The following is a 22651-nucleotide window of genomic DNA, read 5'->3' as shown; positions in this document are numbered from 1 at the left end:
TGACATACAATGCGATATTTGATAAAGCTGTCGGATATCACGATGACGATATGAGAAGTGATAAACTACTATTAAACTACTTTTACACATCCATCAAGCTGGATGTAACGCAAGTGCAGACATTTTTTGGGGGATGTGTAAACTAACCTCTCTTTAAATTCTAACTAACCTCTCTTTTTAAATTCTTCTTTAAACAAATAGCAAAATACAAAATTACCAAAGCACCATTTACTATTCTGCAAAATAAACAGAAATTAAATACTACCAACTACTTACACCAGAACTGCAATCACATTTTTAGTGCACTGAAAGGCTGAGAAACAGTCAGCATTACCTTTTTCTATGAAGGCTACAAAACCAAATAAATAAATATTTGTTTTTTTTACGAACAAACAAATTCTTGTTTCATTTTATTTTTTTGTTTAGCAAATATAAAATAAGTAAATATTGTGGTGTCCGACACACTGGGTTGTATTTAGCTTAGTATTTAGTTTAAGAATAACACTGTTCTTGGTTGAGTGTTAGTGTTCTTAATTGGTCCGGAACTTTGATTTTGAAGGACTCTGGGGGGCATAAAGGAGCGATCTTCAGTAGCACAGCTGGGTAGTAGACGAACTCTAGAGCCTGAGCAGCCTGTGTGCTGCAAAATTTCCCCCTTGCTGCAGCTTTTCTGAGTTGCATTTCGATTAAAGCTAAATTACGGTGACTTTTTAAGGTCTCCAAGTGTGTGTTCTGTAGTTGAATTTCCATTAAAGCTGAGTTATGGGGACATTTTAAGGTCTCTGAGTGTGTGTTCTGTAGTAGCAGGCATAGATTCCAAAAGATTCTGGAAGTGAAATGGAGGGATCCCTACATATATATATATATACACACTCATGGCTGGTGTTGGGCATGGTGACCTTAGGCTCATGTGTGGCTGCTCCAGAGAGTCACACTCCTCTGCACTGCAGAACTATGTCACACACTGCAATAAAAAATGACTTCCGTATAGGATGCACGTGTGTTTCCTCGCTCTAAAGACCTCCTCAATCTAAAAGCCTCCTCTCTCTTTAACACCTCCCAGAACATTAGAAGAACACACATGTCCATACAGACAGTGGATTTTGCTTAATCTCCAGTCACAAGCTAAAGGATGGAGGAGAGAGGAATCTAGAAGACATCAATAAGAGAGTTTTGAGATCTACCCATGGTTTGATGAGTTTGGTGTGGAGGAACTCTGCACAGAGCCCTGGCCTCAAACCCACTGAACACCTCTAGGATGAACTGGAACGGAGACTGCGAGCCAGGCCTTCGTGTCCAACATCAGTGCCTGACCTCACAAATGCTCCCACAGACACACTCTAAACTTTTTGAATGGGAGGGAGTTAACAACCACAAAGGGAGGCCAACTCTATATTAATGCCCATGTTTTTGGAAAGGGATGACCAACAAGGTCATATAGGTGTGATGGTCAGGTGTCCATATACTTTTGAACACACAGTATAGTACAGTATACTTAGAAAAGAAAATATGGATTTAGGTTGCCAGGCGCTTTAAGGCTTTTGCATATGAAAGTAAGCACGAAAGAGTGCTTCCACCAAAGGGCCACTAGAGGGAGCTGGAGTAAAGGAGCCTGTGTCTGAATCCAGGAGGAAAGGGAAGGAGAGGAAGGAGAACACTCACCGATCTGACAGGAAGACACGTCCACACTTCCTCTCAGGAGGTCTCCCAGAGGGCTGTTCTCCGTCGCCTGCAGTGTGTGTGTGTGTGTGTGTGTGTGTTTGCACAGGACAGAGCAGAGAAAACGTCAACACTGAGCAAGAGCTACAAACAAACACCCCCCCTCCCCACCACACAGGGTCACAACAAAACAGAGAAAAGCTTTACTACAACTCAGGCAATGAACTTAGCACTGAATCCAAATAGAAACAGCACCTATAACAAGCAAAACTATTAGTAACCACCTCTTGACTCGTCAGTTTAATTTTGCTGTTCTGAAATATTACAAATTACATTTATACTATTATAGTGTATTCAGTGCTGTCCACGTTTTAGGCACCACATTTAGAACCATTTATCTGGACAATAAGTGTGTTTTGTGCTTGTAAAGACATCATGTATCGTTATAATGATAAATAGTTGTTTTTGTAGTTGATAAATATCTGTTATTGGGTCCTGAGGTTAAGAGCGAGGTTAGATTCAGATTCAAGGTTATATAATCTATAGAGGAATTATTATTTATACAAGGTTTTGTTCTGACAGTGACATACATAACACATTTATACATAACACGCACATATACATATGTATCGCCGTGGATGGAACAAAACCTCATATCTCAAAAATGATTATTTTACAGAAAGAAAAACATCATTACTTTTAATATAAATCAATGGAACTAGACTTTTTTAGTCATTTTGGGCTATTTCTTCATATTTCCACACAATGTAAAGAGCAACAGGCATTTTCTCTCTCACACACACACACACACACGTATTTAGATATAGAACATACATATGGGGCATATGTACGACCCCACATCTTGACAAAGAATAAATCGAGAGCGATGGTATGCATGTGTGTCCATGTTTGAAATCGAGTAAGTAAAAAGAGATGGACACCCACAGATCTGTCCGGCTCCACCGCTGTAGGGCTGATTTCCTCTACATAGTTTGCAGGGAACCAAAGTTGCTTCTTACCCCCGTAGTCACCTTTCCACCTGCAAACACGCACACACATTCCATTAAACAGCCATTTCCTCTCCTACACCTGCACTGACGAGTACTGATCTGAAACTAACTGCCAGCTTTCAAATTCAACCTTGTTTACTCAAGTCTCGGTTATTTATACAAATTTTTTTCAAATTTCATGTTTTATGTTGCCCAAATTATCAGAACACTGCCAATGAAATTAGGATATTAATAAGTATCAACATCATTCAAAGCTGATCGCTGATGTCACCGCACTGTGTGAACATCTCATGATGAATAAATTAATAAACCCATAGATTGACAGTGTGCCATCACTCACCAGCCTCCTTCCTGTTTGTCCACATTCTGAATGACGGTGTTCTTACTGAAGGAAAGCTCATCATCTCGCTGGGCCTTGTACTCGTACATAGCTCTCACAGTGCACTACACACAGACACACAATTCACTTAAATGCTCATAATAAATGAGACAAATCACAAGCTCAAACACAAACAGAAATACCTTAAAAGTGGGCATCTGATTGGCCTCCACATAGAAGCCTGGGTTACGACCCTCATATAAAGATCCATAGTCGGGTTCCTGCAGATGCAGAGAAGAAATTAAAGATGGCAAACATTAACAGCCTTTAAACTTTCTTGCAAAAATAAGGAACAGGTCAGAAGTTCTGGATTAGGTGCTTGAGTACTCAAGGTACCAGTATCCATATACTGATATCACTACTGGCTGTGTTCCATCACAGAAAATGTACAGACAAACAACAGATTGCGTGATAATGTCACTGTTATTCTTCAATTTAAAAAAGTAAAAACATGTTTTGTTAAAAAGCTGTTTAGTTAGCATAAGTGCTTTGTGTAGATTTATCATCAATGCTCAGCCTTACTGTTATTAAAATGTGTTCCTTGCTATGAAGAGCAGGTTTTGCCTAAATGATGAAACCCTTTTGGCCCATTAGTAATATTAATAATGATATTCCTCTACAGAGAAAGTACTTCTGCACATTTTAATTCACAATCACTGTTTATATGCTAATAATACTGGCAATATTTGCAAAATAATAAATGTGCAAAAGTTACGGCACATTTTTGTATTCTATTTGTTGTATTTTTACAAATATGTTAATGTTCAAATATGTTAAAAAATAAACAGAAATTCTGCACTAAAACTTTCAGATAATGCAATATTTAAGTGATTTAAGTGTGTTCTTTATAGACTTTTTTTTAGATTATAGATTTTTTTCATAGAAAATCAACAAAACATGTAATTTGTCCAGGGGTGTTTTTGCATACGACTGTATGTGCACGTATCTCTGCTTTACTCACAGCAGTGCCGATCTTCTCCAGTGTCTCCTCGTTAATTGGGTAGCGCAGCTTCATCTTGCGGTAAAGTGGGTGTTTCTCGTAGTAGCTGATCAGATCCACCAGGCTGTCGAACTCAGAGGTGCCGAGGACCACCGTCTGACCCTCCTGCAGCACACGACAGTGCTTAATCTTCCCCTCAGCCCTAGGAGAGAAACAGATATGGAGACTGAACGCTTAAAGACCACTTCACTCAAAGATTTAGACACATTAGAGCTTTAAAAACTCAGCCCAACAGTATAATAAACCCTATTTGTTGTGAGGAGCTTTCACACCTGTCTCACTGGTGCAGGCTAATCAAACTTTGTCTCTAGTTTGGTTTGTTTTGACACATGTGAACATCCCACCTGTACTTAAGTGTCCAATAAAATAAATTAACCGTGGTCCATTTAAAATGAATCTTGGTCAATCACACATTTTTATGATGGTCCACACCAAATGAGGGAATTCAATATCAGAGCACGCTCTTCTCTTCGTGGGATGCATCAGAGCTGTGCAGTCCATATAATCTGCCTGTTTTATTATTTGACTCTTCACTGACACTCAGTTCAATTCATATACACGCACAATTCAGCAAATCATCATAAAGAAATAGAGAAATAGAGTAATTTGCAGGACAATATAAGTATAGATGTGAGGGATAACCTAAAAAAGGTAGTTTATCTGGCACGCATGGAAGCAAATGCAGACTTCAGAAAACCAACTAGGACTGAAAACTGCATTAGAACATACAGCCATTCAAAACTCACTTTCCTCTCCACATAATCTTGACAGACAATCGAGGAAATTATTTGGGGGGGGGGTGACAAAAGGGAGAATGAGAAAGAGACGGAGAGACAGAGAGTGAGAAAGAGAGTTAGAGAGAAAGAGTGTGAAAGTAAGAGTTGAGAGAGAGAGACCAGTGTTAAAGAGAGAAAGAGAGAAAGAGAGACAGAAACAGAGACAGAGAGAGAGAGAGAGAGAGAGAGAGAGAGACAGAGAGAGAGAGAGAGAGAGAGAGAGAGAGAGAGACGAGAGAGAGAGAGACAGAGAGAGAGAGACTTTACCGGAAGGAGATGGCAAAGGAATTGAATTCCGCCCTCTTCCTCACAAGGAAGGCTCCGTCCCGTGGAACCCTCATCAGCATGTTCTCAGCCTGGCTACGGGTCAAACACGCATGGTACCACCTGAAACAAACACAAACATTGAGTGAGTGAGAACAGTTTCACTTTTTCTGACCTGAGAGTATTTCAAAAAGCAGGAATGTAGGTTAAAGTTCGATACACCCTCCAGGATTTTTAGCCCTGATTTGCGACCTCTGACAAACTTTCAGGTTTGTGGTGGGAAGACTGCAGCTGACGGACATTTCCAGACCTTATAGCTAAAAACAGCCGCAGCGGTCATCTTGAGAACTGAATTTTGTCTGTATTTTTGTCCATGTTTATAGATACCAGTATGACATACAGTGTCAGCAACCACATATTAGATATTACTGAGGTAAGCGCTTATTGATTTAGGCAAGTAGTTAGCATGATGCTAACTGGTGGGGTATTTCAATACAGTGTCCAAAAAGAAAAAAAAAAAATTAAGATTATTATTCTTTTAAAATAAAAATTTAGAGCTCAGGGGTTACACAGACATCTAAGCGTTGACTCTATCATGAGGAAATCAGGAGTTTTATCCCTGGTGATGCCACAAGAGAGCATAATAGTCCTCTTTCTCTCTGGACGGGTAGGATGGTCCACCCTCTTCCCCATCACTCAGTATCTGTTAGCTGATGTAGCAAAATTAGCAGTTAGCGTTCTCCTCCAAGCGTGTTGATTTGTCCAGTGACGTGTTAGCAGCACCTTGGCAGTTTGTGCTGGGGCTTCACATGATTTAGAGAAAGCTCGTGCTAATCTTCAGCCTCCCAGCTTGGCAAGACTGTTAGATAGGGGGAGACCTAGCTGGCATATATGACTAAATAGGGGATAAAATCAGGCAGAAAATCCAAATAAAAATAAATAAATGAATAAATTTTTTTTTTCCTGAACCTGGTTACACCCCTTCAAGCTCCAGTGTAAAACTAAAGAAGCAAATTTCAGATATCAAACATGCCTTAACTCAACACTTACAACCCTGCTCTTCACGCAGCAGACTGAGGTTCAATTCCCTGCCCAGGTAAGATCATCACGCTAGTATCCTTGGACAAGACTCCTAACCCTACATTCGACTCCCTTAGTTTAAAAATCAAAAACTGGTAAACTGACCACAGATTAGTATAAAACTAACCCTTCGCCAATGCTCTTTCTGCACTCTCTCCCCCTGTGTAATGAGATTTCACTGTGTTGGAGACTCACTCTTTGCTCTCATGGGCGTTGGTCTGAGGCACGGGCTCAGTCAGCTTCATCTCAAACTCATTACAGCGCAGCGCCACCTGCTGGTAGTGGGTGATGAGGGCGAACAGTGTGTCAAACACCAGGTTGTCTGTCAGGTAAAATTTGGGGCTGCCAGCCTCCTGCCTGGAGTGAATCCGGCAGTGCTGCACTCGACCAGAGCGCCTGCAAACAAAAACAAAAGATTTTTTTTAACTTCACCAACACACTTTAATTTCAACATTCCACATGGGGCTTACGTTGCTACCAGTGCGAAACAAATAAAAGTATTTAAAATATAAATACATACGCATAACAAAAATAATAAAATAAAATATAATAAACTGTCACATATAGGTACAATAGTAGTGTTGCAAAGCTGCATAATCCTAACTGTGGCAAACTCACTGTTAGCCAAATTAGCATGCTGATCAGAGCTAACTTGGCAATATTACCAGAAAGACAAGGTGTAATCTCCCACAAACGTCTCACTCTCGCGGACAAGAAAGGAACCGTCTGGGGCTCCCGTCTCCAGGCAGTACTCCGAAAGCAGTCGCTCAGCGATCTGTCGGCCATCGCGTCCAGCGCCGAGCTTGCCGTGAAACCACTTCTCACTCACATGCTGGTCCATGCCATTCCCCACCTGTAACAAGGAAGGAAAACAAGGAGGGAAAGATAAATGCAGGGTTAGGAAAGCTAGCACGCCGAGATTTAAAGCAATAGAAAAAAAAAATCTAATTTACAAAATTTACCCCTCACCCCAAATATAGTCAATATATATATCAAACAAGACAGTTTGCACTGAAGCTACTAGGCTAACATAGCCCTTAGGAGCTAATGAGTAAAGGAAGCTTACACCCCATCACTGTACACATTTATCACATACTGTATTAAGTAAACTCTAATAGACTTGCTTATGTGGTTTCTGACACTGTATGACACTGTTATCTACACTCTTCTGTTTCATGTAAGCAAGTCTATTTGAGATTATTGGTGATTCAGACATGCAGTTTGCTAAACTGGTGGCCATAATCCTTCATCACCTGTTAGCTACAGCATAACAGCATAAAAGATTTTTGGTCAGACTATCCCTTTAAGTGTCACATGAAAAAGTGCCATGACTAGAGGGATGCATCCTTAGCACTATGCAGTGTTTTAGAGGCTTCTTCACCTCACGGTGCTCCTCCTCATCCTCGTTGCCTTGGTTACTGGTGGTCTCTTCAGAGTAGTAGATCTTACTGCTTGTCAGGACAAAGAAGTGAGGGTACCACTCCTGAAAAGAGAATAAAAGGTGTTATATATTAGAACAAAGGTAAATGTTAGGCTTCTTTACATTAATAACAGAAAGCTTCTACACTTCACAAATTCTTAGAAAGTGAATTCATCTCATATCAGGGCAACAAATCTTTTTTTTTCTGTGTCTAGTAAGATTACTTGTCTTCCAAAGCACTGATTATTTGGTTTGTTTTAAGAACAATAACCTTTATCAATCTCTTTTACCTTAAGTCATTTATGGCACAAAACAAGCACAAAAAGCTACTGATCATGTTATTATGATTACAGTATCAATAGTGATGTTCCTCTTAAATTCTTACTTTAAAGATTTTGAGTTAACACAGCAACAACACCACTCACAAAAACTGTAAAATGCATACAAAATATAATAAACAATGGAGTATGCAAAATTTACTTAAGACTTCTTGAAATAAACAATAATATCTAGTTCTTCACATCATACCAAAAATCTTTCAACTAATACAAAAGTAAATGTTGCATTTTGAATGTCGTATAAGCATAGAAGCATAGATTCTGTTTCTGTACACAATAATCAGATACAAAGACTCAATATCAGTACGCTTGTATGTAAATCATGATTCTCTGTTGCCTCATTTGGTAAGCAGGACTACGACGGCTTGAAGTCAAGTATGAAGTGTAACATTTTGAGTCTCTACTACCAGCAATACAGTCTTACCAAGAGAGCTGGATGAGAGAATTAGACTTATACAGAGTTCCTTCATCTTATTCACCAGCTCCTGGCACTGCTCTTGTAGCAGGTAGTATTCTACTGCAGTAGCTTAGCTTGCAACAGTTTCACTGCAACACAGGTTCTTTCAGACTCACTAAAGCTTCACTGACACAAGTTTGGACAATAAAGGCTCAAAACTGAGCAAGAAAACCTGTGTATTTTCCGTTTGGAACTGTTAGACTAAGCTACTTTTGCTCCACGTTCCCTAGAAACTAGCGTTAGCTTAGCGAGAAGGCCTGAGCTTTACACACTACCAATCAGGTACATTCAGACTCATCGAAGCCTCACTGACACAGGTTTAGAGAATAAAGACTCAAATTTGATCTCGTAAACCTGTCTTTTTGTGTGAGGCGCTGTTAGCTTAAACTGCTATTAATGTATACCCTAGTAAGCACCAGAGGCTATCATTAGCTTAGCGAAAAGGCTAAACCACCAGCGATTCCGTCTCACTGATGCTGCACTGAGGCAAGTTAAAAGGATAAATACTCATGTAATCTTTCTGATTATTAAAGTTACAGTGGGAGTTTATTTTTATTTCTGCTCTGCCTCGCCTCAGTTTGTAACAGAGACAGTGTGCAGGGTAGTGAGGCGGCAGGGGTTGGGTTTAGAAAGCAGTCAGCAAGGGGCGTATTCATGCATATTCATTGATCTTCATGTTCTTAGTGAGAGCTAAGGTTTAGGGATGATCCTATGGCCTTTTTCAGTAATAATGTGTACTGAGTACTGATCACAACAAAAGTGGATTCTCACGTGGTTGATGGGGTCCTCCAGGAAGAGAATGCCGTTCTTGATCGAGTTGCTGATGTCATTTTCTGAGTAGGGAGTGGACGTGGAAACCTCTTCGTATGCACTTCCCTCTGCTAACTTCTTGTGCTGTTAAAGCAATCACATCACCACCATCACTCTGGCTGCATAATACTAATTACATACTTAGAACCTTTCAAACTCCAACACCAACGCTTACAAGGACTTACATTCTGGCGCATCAGGCATCAGAACTGCTGCACCATTTAAGGTGGAACAGCAAAAGTCAAACAAGAAGCTGGCGAACAGCTGACTTCATATCACTGAAGAATTAGGGGTGGGCGATAAAAAGTAATTGCGGCCTCCCCCCTTCTTGAAGGCATATGATGCCTATTTGAGGAACCACTACCCCTGTAACTCAGTTCGAAGGGGCAAGATGACACTCAAAAACAAGGGGTAGGGGTAAAAATAAGAAACAGGATTGGGCTTTTGTGCGTTTTTTTCTCCCCTTACTTAGTATTTATGTAGTGATCGTATAGCATCTTGTAGTGTGGGTGCAGAGTAAGGATTTCACTATGCAGTGTCTGTTTCTCTGTGCACACGGCAATAAACTCTTGAATCTACAACCTGCGAAAATTTACGCAATTAAAAGAGCCAGTCTGGTCCAGATTTGGTTCGAAATCTTGGACTTGGACCTTTACTGAAAGTTTTGGGACTATATTCAGGCTTAGTACAAACTTAGGCCCGATTAAAGCTCTACTCAATGCTCTACTGTTCTTGCCAAATCACCAATGAGCTCTCACTTTAATGAGAATCTTTCTCTTGAGCTGGTTGGGTGAGGGAAGGCCATCAGCAGAGATGTCCACTGCTTTGGTCAAGAGCATCTCTCCGAAGACTTTCTTAAAGTGAGAGGCCATGTTCCTCTGCTGCACGATGCTGCAGTGGTCCTCGATGGAAAGGATGATTGGGTAGCTGAGGGAAAAGAGAGGAACGAAAAATAAACATGGAGAAAATATCAATCAACCTTTATTTAAACACAAGTTACACCGAAAGTGACCCTCATCTAGAACGTAGCCGAGCATTACAGAAAAGGACTGAAAGATTCACTATTACTCTATAATAATAAAAAAATGTAATAAAAAAAGTGAGATAAAGCATAAGAATATAATTAGAACAGCGCACAAATCAAAATAAATCACAGGCACTTCAACACAAAAAGGATTTTCAAAACAAGCAAATTATATTAGTAGAATAGTAAAAATCAAACAAAACATAAGCATAAAATTAAAATCAAGATGAAAGCGTGTTAAGTGTTAATTATAAAAATAGTAAAACAACAGGAAAAAAAGGGATTTTATAAAATTTCAAATCACTTCTGTTTACTCTTACTGTAAAAGCATGCCTCTTGTTACTGCACTTGCTACAACACGGACAAATACATCAGTCATCATGTAAGTAAGTTTGGCCCTTGCTTTGGTGAGCGTGATGGTGTGCACTGCAACCACAACACACACATGCATGCGTCCACATGCAAGTGCACGCCCACGCTCACACAGCTTTGCTTCAGTCAGCAGATACTGTAAAGACACTCACTCGGACGTGACAAACGCGTGTTCTTTGATCGTCGTGAGGACGTCACAGAATTTGATCTTGGTGGTCAGGGTGTGGCCGTGGTAAATGACTGGCATTCCATCAGGACCGTCCCAGCAGTCCACTGCAAAACAACACGACAATGTTGAATGACAAGCACCCTTATGGTAATTATTCCTGATAGTCACATGTGATTGGCTCCTGTCACTCAAAGGACAATGCTCTCACTTTACACACTGTGGCTCATCTCACTCTACTGGCTAATTTATCTTAGGGATTCTGGTTCTTCTGAGGTTCAACAACTTTATGCTTAACCCATTAATGTCCCTTTTCTAAAATATTACATTTTCTTTCCTGTTGTAATACAAATCTGTAGACTATGGCTAGAAAGTGAGTTATCACTATTAAATTCAGTCTTTGGTCACATTATTATTTTATTATTTATTTACCTAAATAATAAAAAAAATCTAAATTTCATTGTGAATAAAAGTATGAAAATGACGTAGTCAAACAGAAAATTGAAATGGATGCTGTTAGATCATTAGTTCATACATTTTTTATCTTGAAATATCAACTTAAATGACATTTTTTGCAAACTTTAGTACAAAATATCTATTTATGTTTAACATACTGGAAAAAATATATCTTCAAATATAAAATGAGTCACATCTTTTGCACATGCGATTTTGTCCCTAATATGTTAAATTCAGCATGTAAACCATAACTGTGCATTAAAATATGCAGAAGTGTGTTCTCTGTAGAAGATGTGTCAGCAACACCTTTGCAAATAACTACTTACACAAATTGTCCTCAATTTAATCAGAACACATTCCAGTGTATTTGCTCTATATTTAATTTAGACGTTTGACATGGAAGAATTAATATATCGCTAGCCACATAACTATCATATCGCTATTGTCAGAAGAAAACCTTGCATCCCCATTTTTGTTATTTTTCAGTTTTTAACATAATTTGATGAAATAAAATGCCTGTTGTCCTTTACATTGTGTGTAAATTTCATGAAGAATGGACCACAAGAAACAAAAAGACTTTGAAAAAGAAGTCTGGTTCCATTGACTTACATTAAAAGTAAAGTAGGTTTTTTTCCTTCTCCTATAAAGTTACTATTTTGGAGACATGAGGTTTTCTTCCAACAACAACGATATGCAGCAATATATATTACACACAGAGCTGCAATACGGTATGAAGTGCACATTGTTCAGTCTGACATCAGGTGAAGCCTGGGGGGAGGCTGGGGGTCACTCACACTCAATGCATCTGCAGCCCATCCTGAGACAGCGTGCGTATGCCTCCAGTGATGACTCGCTGGAAAACTGGTCTCCTGTCAGGTAGCTAAAAACAGACATTTACATCACGGCCAGTAAGTCTGTGTACTACATCAGACCACAGTCACTCACTTAATAAACAGCACTTAAAGCTTTCATCTTTGAGAGAGAGGAGGAAATCAAGCTGCTTCAGATCTGAAAACATCCACAGGTGTTTCTGTCCATCCTTCCACTGTGAGAAGACAACTCAGCGCTATGGGTCTGAAAGGATGTGTAGCTGTCAAGAAGTCTCACTGAGAAAAGGAGACAGATACATCAAAGAAGCTGGACAATGGACTGACCACCCCAGAGTCCAGACCATAACATCACTGAATGTGTTTGGGATTACTTGTAGGTGCAACCAACTTCTAAGACATAACTGTGGAGATCAGAAAAGTATCCTTGCAGATTTCTTGATGTTATATTTAGTTGTAGAAGCTTCTGTGTTTTTTGTTACATACATGTTTTGTGCGTTTTTTTTACCGACCCTGAAAAATGACCTTGTACTCAATGCCTGTTTTTACTGGAAATTCACAATGTGCTACTGTTTACTCAGTAAAATATGCATTGTTGCTTAAAGACTGGTAAAAACACACTCTGGTAAGAGTAGGCCTTGCTTTCCTACATTCTTCCTTGCGCAGACAGAGATCAGTTTACCCTGCAATTCAAAGTTTTATCAAACTATCACTCACAGTCTGCAGCCTTGCAGGCATTGTTTGACAGCGGAGGCAGTTTGTTTAGTGGAGGTCCATTCTTCACGCATGCGGTCAATAGGAGGAAAACTACTTCTTTTTCCCCTGGAACAAGCCTTAGTATTATTCCAATTATTCTAAATCCCCCTTTATCAGGCATGTGAAGTGAGGAAAGCAGCTCAGCCCTGCACATTAGCAGAGTGCTTACAGCCCCAATCCTGCTGACCCTATTCTCTGCATATTTTTGGCACCTGCTTCAGCTCATGAAAACAGTATTTTTGTGTAAAATGGGTAAAGCCACATTTCTTTACTGTGGTGCTGATAGGAACCAGGGGTCATCATGACTACAACACAAATATATACTACAAACAAATAGTATCTTTTCAAGTAAAATTATCTTAAATATAGTCAAGAAATCTAATATTTCTCCTGTTGAGATTGTTGTAAGACTATCTGGCCTCACCTTGCATTCATAACTGGAGTTTTAAATACAGGTTTTAGACCAAACTTTTGCCAAACTTTTAAGAAACAACGTTTCAGGTATTAGGTAGTCTATTCATAACCATTTTATATACTAACTTTCTGTGAGGTGGACGTCTGGGTCCTATCACCATCACTCTGAACAATTCTGACTCTGTAGTTTCTCTAGAACAGAGCATTTCACACCAAACTACTCTGAATGATTTCGTCTGCATCGTAATGATTTTGTAGTATGATCTATGCAGTAAAGATATTCCCCTTTACAAATAAGCCACTAAGTTCAAGTAGTTGTGTGAAAGTCTCTTCATCGTATCTCTAACTGACAAAACACACCCCTGTGACATAGTTCTGTGGCAAACCAGATCATGATCCCAGCCTAAGGTGTGATTTGAAGATGCTTGCTGTGAACTTAAGCAGAAATAGCACCTTTGACCATGACGGAAATCAGCAAGGCAATGATCAGGACACAGGCTTTTCCTTTACACCTTGTTAATTCATAACCTTCTAAAACATTCAACAGCCTTCGCTAGAACTCATTGTATTCACATCAAACACAACAGCTCACGCCCATTCTTTCACTCAAATATACATGTTTACTCTCAATTCAGCAGGTGAAGAAGAACAAACAAAAGTTTCAGCAGCCACACCTTCATTATTTGAATTTTATTCTGGACTTTCCAGTCTTGATTAAAGATGACTGTGGAGCAGTAACTGGAATAAGCAACCAAAGACTGCACTTAAAGTACTTAATGTACCTCAAAAGTCATAATTTAAATGGCAAAGGAGCGTCCCTAAACTTTAACATTCATTAAGAACATGAAGATCTATGAAGATGTATGATTATGCAAACTGTAAACCCTCTTGCCTCCTGGATCCAAACCTCTCCCCTTCCCTTTCCCTTCACCGCAAGGGACTAGCGATGCATGACTCTGGGTTTTCTGGGGTCGACTCCACTTTAATTTAACCAAGAAAGCACCACAGCCAGTGATAAAGGGATGCAGGAAAGATTAAACTATCCTAAACATTTACCCATCTTTTGAGCAGCTACAGATTACAGTGCTACGAAAATTCAGCTTATTTCACATAATGAGGGGAAACTCAGAGTGATGTCATGAGAAAATCATTCCTGTGGTCAGAATTCTTTGAAAAGGAACCAGTTGGATGTTATCTTGTTCCTGTTTTCACAAGGGTGAAGTTGGCTTCGTGTTTGCCAGCTTCTTATTCGACTTTTTTAGACCACCTTAAGAGATACAGCAGTTACCTTAATGGCGCTCGGGTGCCAGCACTACTTAAGGTGGAAGAGTAATTTGAATAAGAAGCTGGCAAATAAAGAGCAAATTTCAAAAAGGGTGGTTCTACTGTTACAATGTCAAGTTTGTTACAATAGAAGAAGCCTTTTTGGTGCTACACAGAACCATATTTAAAAAGGTTCTATATAGAAGCATTTATAGCACATTCTCCATCAGTCTGAAGAATGCTTTCACGATACAAAGAATCCTTTAATCATGTAAAGGGTTCTTTGAGTGTTCATGGTTCTATATAGAACCATTTTCTGTACTAAAAAACCCTTGACAAACCATCACTTTTATGTGTGTAAATAAACATAATAAGCTATTCAAGAGGAGTGATCATTAGAAAAACACCTTTTTCAGTGCATAAACTGAAGTTTTGACTGGGTATCTCACATGATTTTTGTTCATTTAATGGCAAATTATATATATGATGGATCATAGAACAAACACCTTAGAAATACGCACACTGCTCTCCCCTTGAGCACACACACAATCAGAGAGAAAACCCTGTTGTCTGCACTGCAGCTCAACCAATATGAAAATTCTGCCCAATACAGACACTGATTTTAAGGAGCTTAATGTTTCAATAATATATAATAATGGCTGTTATAATTTTATATTTAAACTGAAAAGGAGGGTATTTAAACAGGGCTTTACCGACTGACTTACGTGTTGTGTGAGGAAGAAATCCAGTAGTGAGAAAGAGGATTGTTCATGTCCTCTGGACGCACGTGGTCAAGCGTGGCATCCCAGATGGAGTTCTCCTTGGAGAACAGATAAGTGAGGAACTGAAAGAGAAAAGAGAGAGACAGTGTGAGAAAGAAACAAAGGCAAAAATAAAAGTGCTGCTTTACCATGAATCAATTTACAATCACTTACAGTGCAGATTAATTGTTCTTTATTCCAGCAAATTAGATTAGATGAGAGAATAGATTAGTGCTAGAGGCAATTTATCTCTACCAGTTAGATTCGGCCAACAATATTGGCTGTTTTTATTATTATTGTTATTATTATTTTATATCAGTACAGAAGAACCTATCCCAATGATTAGCAACTTTATTTTGGCCCCAACAATAGGGAGAAGACAGATGGCTGTGCCCCTGTGGAACCCAATATGAGTCAACTCTTGTTTAACTAAAGGTTTGCACACCCCCAGTCAAGTTGCATGTTTTGTTAAAAAAAAAGTTGGCATATTTTCTACAGAGAACACATTTCTGCACATTTTAATGCACAATTACTGTTTATTTGCTTTTATTAACATACTGGGGAGAAACAAAACCATAAATCAACAAAACATGCAACTTGACTGGGAGTGTGCAAACCTTTGAATACAACTGTATATGACAAATACACACTGAACTGATGAACAAAATACCATCATGGGTTAAATCACAAAAACATGTAAAATGTATCTAAACCTAACCTTGAGAAGTGACAACCAAATCATATCAGTCAGTAAAGCACTGCTTATCTATAACTACACAAGAAAAATTAAATCATAAAGAATAATATAAAATTTTATCAGCCGATATTAACAATTACCTCAATTTTTAGCCACCTAAAATCAGCATCAGCCACAAAAAAAAAAAATAAAAAAAATCTCATATCGGTCGTCCCTTTATTTTAATGCAATGTATGTAATTTGCTTGATAATCCAGACTGTTTTAAAATAACAGTTCAGTTCAAAACCCATTAAAGTTTCTCTCCCGTTAATGTGCTTTCTATCTGGTTAATGTTTATAAAACGAGCAAACTAATGAAAACAAGCCATTTCAGGTTTGTAATACATTAGCACAGGCCAACTGTCTGTGAGAAGTTCTTCAGTTTGTAAGCAGTGTCGGTACTAACGTCACTAACCAAATCTTATTTACATTTAACAGAGTTGCAGCAAAATATAGGACATACTGCACCATTCAAATGAAGTTAGCACTGAGATTATTTCTCTCTCCATCTTGATTATAGTATCTGTGACGTACAGTTGAGGTTCACATCAAAGGTTTGGTGGCAATAACATCAGAACGCCATGTCTGCAAGTGCAACATTCGTGGTCCATCTTCAAGGCAGTGCGCTGAGCATGAGCGCAAATACGACACCACCATTTTAACCATAAGTCAACCAAAAGTGTTTTTCATCTTTATGAAAACTTTAAACGCTTTTTAAGTCCAGGTTAAAACATCTCTCATCTCATGTGCCTATAATTAAGCTCAAAGACATGCAATTTATTCTTAGAGCACTTTACCTTTAGTAGGCTAGAGTTAATAACAATTAATCCCTTTGTTTGTTTTATTCCTTTAAGATATTGCATTTTGTGCCTGTAAATTGATTTTTTTTTCTCACTCTTAAACACCTAGTCTTTATTTCTTCTGTTGATCTTCCTTTTGCTTGTATTCATGTAAAGTGAACACTGAACTGCTTTTGTGCATGAAATGTGCTACATAAATAAACTCGCCTTGCTTTACTACGCTTATACAATTCTTGTGAATATTTATTCAAAAATGTAACACAGTTCCATAGAATTGAGGTCAGAAAGAAAAAAAAATAAAAAGAAGCAGTCTCATTTTAGATGAAATCACAAAACCTCAGGAAGAACTTGAAAGCAGGACGTTCAGGGTGTGACGCTAGTTAAAACAATGCTAAACCAGGCCAGCTGACTTAAATAAAAACTAAAGGAACAATAGTAAGTAACAGTAAAGGCTTCCCACTACTGCAGTTAACTGGTGCGTATCCAACACCCTTTATGTACAATACTTACGGTAAGGGCATCAAAACAGAAGCGAAAATGTGAATATTTGCCAAATTTAATTTAAAAATGCAAATTAAAATGTAAGGGAAGATATTCGACGGTTACAAGATACATTATATGGCCAACTATTAAGTCCAGATGTATTAGCCACCCCCACTACTCCATCCGGAAGAGCCCAGTAACTTTAAACATGGTACTGTCATAGGAAGCCACCTCTGCCACAATTCAGTTCATGAAATTTCTGATTTCTGTCCTGCTAGATCTGCCCAGGTCAACTATTAGTGCTAATATTGTGAAATGGAAGTGTCCAGGGGCAATAACAGCTCAGCCATGAAGCAGCAAACCACACAAACTCAGAGCAAGGCTGCCGAGTGCTGAAGCGTGTACCGGGTAAAATCGCCTATCCTCTGTTGCATCACTCAGGAGAACGCTACCTACTGGAATGCCCAGTGCCAACAGCGAAGTTTGGTGGAGGAGGGATAATGGGCTGAGTCTGTTTTTCAGGGTTTGGGCCTCTTAGTTCCAGTGAAGGGTGATGTTAATAATACAGCATACAAAGATATTTTCAACAATTATATGCGTCCAACTTCATGGTAACAGTTTGGGGAAGACCCTTTTCTGATTCCAGCATGGCTGAGCCCCTGTGCACAAAGCGAGCTCCATAAAGACATGGTTTGATGAGTTTGGTGTGAACTCCAGTTGGTCTGCACAGAGCCCTGACCTCAATGCCACTGAACACCTTTGGGATGAACTGGAACATCAACTACAAGCCAGGCCTTCTCGTCCAACATCAGTGTTTGACCACAAATGCTTTTGACTGAATGGGTACAAATTCCCACAGACACACTCCAAAATCTTGTGGAGAGCCCCCCCCCAGAAGAGGTTATTATAGCCACATGTGGGGGGGGGGGTCAACTCAATGATAATGCCCATGCATTTGGAAGGAAATGTTCAACAAGTTGGATGGGTGAGTGAGTGGACACTTTTGGCAATACAGTGGGTCAACTGTAATATAAAATATGGTTGTCCACTGAAATTCTCAAACGCAAAGAAAAAGTGTAAACTTACATCTTAGAGTGTTTTTACATATAGTTCTATTTAAATGAAGGTGTGAAGTGCTGTTAAGGTGAAGCTGAAAGAGAGCCAGCAGCAGTTCTTTATGTGTTCCGTGGTATTGTGGTTCAAGCTCAGCAGACAACAGACCTGATCGGCTCAGCCATGTTCTAAGTCATGGTAAAATTTAATTTTTGATAAAAACGCTTTTTCACACACAGCCCCTCAAAGCATACTGTTTAATAGGCAGAGCTGAGATCTCTTCATGAAATTGAACAAACCCAGACTGAACGGAAGGCTGTGGCTGTGTTCATCTGGTAAACCTGAAACAAATGTAAAGAAGGCTGGGGCTGTTTTCACAACATGCAAATCAATTGGACCACAAAATGAACCACAAACGAAGAAGGTGGTCTGAGTTTAGAGGGGTCTGAGCTTGTTTGACGTGCTCAGGTATGCAAAAAAAAAAAACATAACTCAGCAGTCTGAATGCACTCGAAACTCCGCGAAAGGAAGTGAAAAGACTCTTAATTAATATAACGTATCAGATCTGGTGACTGGGAAGGCTACGGAAGAACAGCGAACTCACTGTCATATTCATGAACCAGCCAAAGACTGCTAACTTTTCCTTTTGTTTTGCACCATGCTGCATTATCACGCTGGAAGTAGCCAATAAAAGAGAGTACACTGCGTCCATGAAGGGATGCACATGGTCAGCAACAATAATCAAACAGCCTGTGGCATTCAAGTGATTGATTGGTATTAATGGGCCCAAAGTGTGCCACGAAAACATTCCCTATACCATTACACCACCTCCACCAGCCTGGACTTTTGACAAAAGGCAGGTTGGGTCCATAGATTCATGCTGTTGGTGCCAAATTCTCATCCTACCATCTGTGTGCCTCAGGAAAAATCAAGATGAATCAGATCAGGCTAATTTTTCCAGTTCTCAGCTGTCCAGTTTTGGTGAGCCTGTGCCCACTGCAGCCTCAGCTTTCTGTTCTTGAGTGACAGAAGTGGAACCCGATGCGGTCTTCTGCTGTTGTAGCCCATCCACCTCAAGGTTCGACATGTTCTGAGATTCTTTTCTGCTTACCACAGTTGTACAGAGTGGTTATTTGAGTTACTGTAGCCTTTCTGTCAGCTCGAACCATCCTAAACATTTTCCGCTGACCTCTCTCATCAACAAGGTGCTTCCATCTGCAGATCTGCCGCTTACGAGACCTTTCTCTTTATTGCACCAATCTGAGTAACCCTAGAGACTGTTACGCATGAAATCCCAGGAGATCAGCAGTTACTCAAACCAGCCCGTCTGGCACCAACAATCATGCCACGGTCAAAATCCTGGTAAAAGTGACTTGCAAAAGACCCAGAACAACACTGAGAAAATTACAGCGAGGGCTCATGTGTGAACAGAAGCTGATACTTTACTGGGAAGTTTCAGTCAGTAAAGCTGAATGTCTCTGAGGCTTCAGTTTACTGTTACATTTAGTTTAGTTTTCAAGACTAAAACGCTGAAGAAGTATACTTATGTGCATGATTCAGAGAGAGAGAGCCATTAGCCCTTCATGCTGAGAACATCATCTCCCGTTTACCACTAAAAGTATCCCGTTTTGACTAAAAAGAGCCTATCTAGTGTCGAATGAAAATACCTGGTTGAAACAAAAATTCCCAACAATCTCAAATTCACTGATAACTGATAACTGATAAAGGTACCAGCTTCCAAGAGGACAAAACTGAGCTGATACTTACTAAACTTACTGAAATTATTACAGCATGTAGGCTATAGTATGCGCCACAAATCCAGCCTTGAAAACAGAACGATTATATTTTAGTTATTTTTTGTACTTTGGCTGTTTGTACATTTATGTCTTTTTTTTTTTTACTACAAATCTCTTGACTAATGTCCCTTGTACAAAATGTGAAATGGTTCCACATGGTTGAAAGCTTTTCCCCACTGCTGATCTGCTGCTGCTCAAAATATCTGAACGTGTCTGTGCTGACCAGCACGAGAGCAAGAGGGGGAAAAAAAGAAAACAGCATTTTCAGTAACAGTTTCGCATTTTACCATCATAAAATTATTTGTTAAGTGTGAGATTTTGACAATGCATTGTAGTCCTATTTAGTATTCTGTTTTTTTATTTTATTTACTTTTTTTCTGGCCAACATTTTCTGCCTTCGCTCTCTAGACTCTAGACTTTTGATAATTTTCGCACAAACTGTTTTGGCAGATCTCTAGATTTTTGTGTGCGTTACCTCGTCCTGAAGGTAGTAAGGCTGCTCGATCTCCCTTAGAGGATCCTTCAGGTAATGGAACATGAACTCCTGCACTTTGTTTTTATCTGTGGCCCAAAGCTCCTGAAACACACATACACAGTTCAGTTTGACACCACTATGAATCAAAGAAGCTACCCCCACATACAGAACCCTGACCGACAGGGTTACATTCAATATCAAACATTTCTGCAGTAATCATGAGATGTAACCCATTTACAGAAAACTAAAGCGCTGACCTGACCACCATTTAACCAATACAGACCCTGAAGGCAGGTATACACTCAATTCGTGCCACAATAATGCAGTCACAGACAAAAAAAAAAAAAATTTATCAGGAAATATTTTTTGGGTCATGAGTCACAACTGGGGGTCTCAGAACACTTAACATGCTGCAGTTGTAGCAACTATCTTGAAGCCTGAATTATGTCCAAGTTTACAGATAACAGTGTGTCATACAGTGTTCAAAACCACAAAGCTCTTTTTAAATTAAAAAGAGTTTGATGAAGTATGTAAACACTTAAAAAAAATGTACCATGGACTCCCCAGTCCATGTATTAAAACAAAGGTAAAAACAGCCTATTTTGATTTCCCTGATTTTGTGTCACAAAAAACAATGCATTTACATATATCCGGATATATAACAGGCACCATAACAAAAACAGTCTGTTTAATTCTAAAAGATAAAGAGAGGTTGGGAAATGGTGACCGAAAAACGAACTATGACTGTTTTTAGTATATAAAACCACAAAAATGTTACAAGCAGACCTTAAAATACAAGAATAATGCAAAACATGACCTTTAATATGCTACTACTGGAGCATTACACTAAAAGGCAAATCTATAGTAATCTACACTGCATGTGTTTACATTACTATGTACATGCATTACTTCACATTTAGCACAAATTCTTACCTGGGACTATATACAAGCCACTACAGCAGACTGTGCTCTAAACATGTTTGTCAATTTTTCAAATATTAGAAATCTTACATTTTCCTTTCCTTATAGAAAAGTATTGTTTCAGAATTCTCATCTCACCTTCTGATAATCAATTAGAAAGCTCTGAAAGTCCTCTAGTGAGATCCTTTGCTCAGGCCTTTCAGTAAACCTAAGTAAGATAAAAGAGCAATCAATACATACTATCAAAACAGCTAGGTAAAATATATCGATGTTGTCGGAAGAAAACCTCGTATTTCCAGAATGAGAACTTTACAGGAGATTGACAAAACCTACTTTACTTTTAATGTAAGTCAATGGCACCAGATTTTTTTCCAAGTCATTTTGGGTCGTTTCTTTTAGTCCATTCATCATGAAATGTATATACAACATAAAGGACCACAGGCAATTTTAGATTATGTCAAAAAATGAAAAACGACAAAAATGGAGATATGATGTTTTCTTCTGACATCAGCAATATGTTTCTACCAAGTGGAATTTATAAAGAAAAAAAGCAGTTAAGTGCAGTTGCTGGTTAACACTGGCAATAATAAGATTCTCCTTTTTAAAAAAATAAATAAATAAATAAAAACATTACGCTTTTAGGACATTATTTTAGTGTAGAGAAGCCATATTCAGGAAACGTGCACATTAGCTTAATTAATGATAACCTATACCATCATGTTATACAGTGATATTTGAAAAATATCTCAATATTCAATATTATTATCAACATCGCCTAGCACCACCTAAGATCAGGAATCAGAAAATAAACAAAGAAAGAGAATTATACCTAAGAAGAAAGGGTATATCCATCTGTGGAATGGAGAACAGATGTGATAAATCAAGATGAAGCTGAAACATCTTAAGCCTATTAAAGCCACAATATCGCACAACCATTCAAAAGATTGTAATCAATGTTTTCAATAATATACAACATGTAATGTAAGATACATAGATGACAAATGTATTAAATAATACTATACATAAAGTTCATATAATTATAAATAAATAATAATTATAATTCTAAATAGTTATAACAATTAATAGGAAACTGTAAAAATCTTACAGCTCATTTATTTTTATACAAGAGTGATCAGCTCCACACAGACCAGTGAT

At 38.7% G+C, this 22651-nt stretch overlaps 1 protein-coding gene across 2 annotated transcripts in view; it reads right to left on the bottom strand.

The window, feature by feature from the left end:
- plcg1 (phospholipase C, gamma 1) overlaps positions 1–22651 on the bottom strand; it is a 63241-nt gene that overhangs the window by 8022 nt on the left and 32568 nt on the right. For both annotated transcript variants that reach the window (XM_036590944.1, XM_036590945.1), the window contains 17 exons: positions 22326–22348; positions 21635–21704; positions 20576–20677; positions 15197–15315; positions 12006–12091; positions 10742–10862; positions 9952–10120; positions 9155–9277; positions 7550–7651; positions 6834–7021; positions 6364–6564; positions 5092–5211; positions 4010–4190; positions 3192–3269; positions 3010–3113; positions 2605–2698; positions 1663–1729 (listed from right to left, as the gene is read on the bottom strand). In XM_036590944.1, coding sequence (XP_036446837.1) covers positions 1663–1729; positions 2605–2698; positions 3010–3113; positions 3192–3269; positions 4010–4190; positions 5092–5211; positions 6364–6564; positions 6834–7021; positions 7550–7651; positions 9155–9277; positions 9952–10120; positions 10742–10862; positions 12006–12091; positions 15197–15315; positions 20576–20677; positions 21635–21704; positions 22326–22348 — 1948 coding nt within the window. The remainder of the gene's footprint in view (positions 1–1662; positions 1730–2604; positions 2699–3009; positions 3114–3191; positions 3270–4009; positions 4191–5091; positions 5212–6363; positions 6565–6833; positions 7022–7549; positions 7652–9154; positions 9278–9951; positions 10121–10741; positions 10863–12005; positions 12092–15196; positions 15316–20575; positions 20678–21634; positions 21705–22325; positions 22349–22651) is intronic.

Source organism: Colossoma macropomum, unplaced genomic scaffold, assembly GCF_904425465.1.
Source record: "Colossoma macropomum unplaced genomic scaffold, Colossoma_macropomum, whole genome shotgun sequence".
NCBI lineage: Eukaryota > Metazoa > Chordata > Actinopteri > Characiformes > Serrasalmidae > Colossoma > Colossoma macropomum.
Note: the sequence above shows the minus strand (reverse complement) of the source record. Positions and strands in the feature narration are given on the sequence as shown.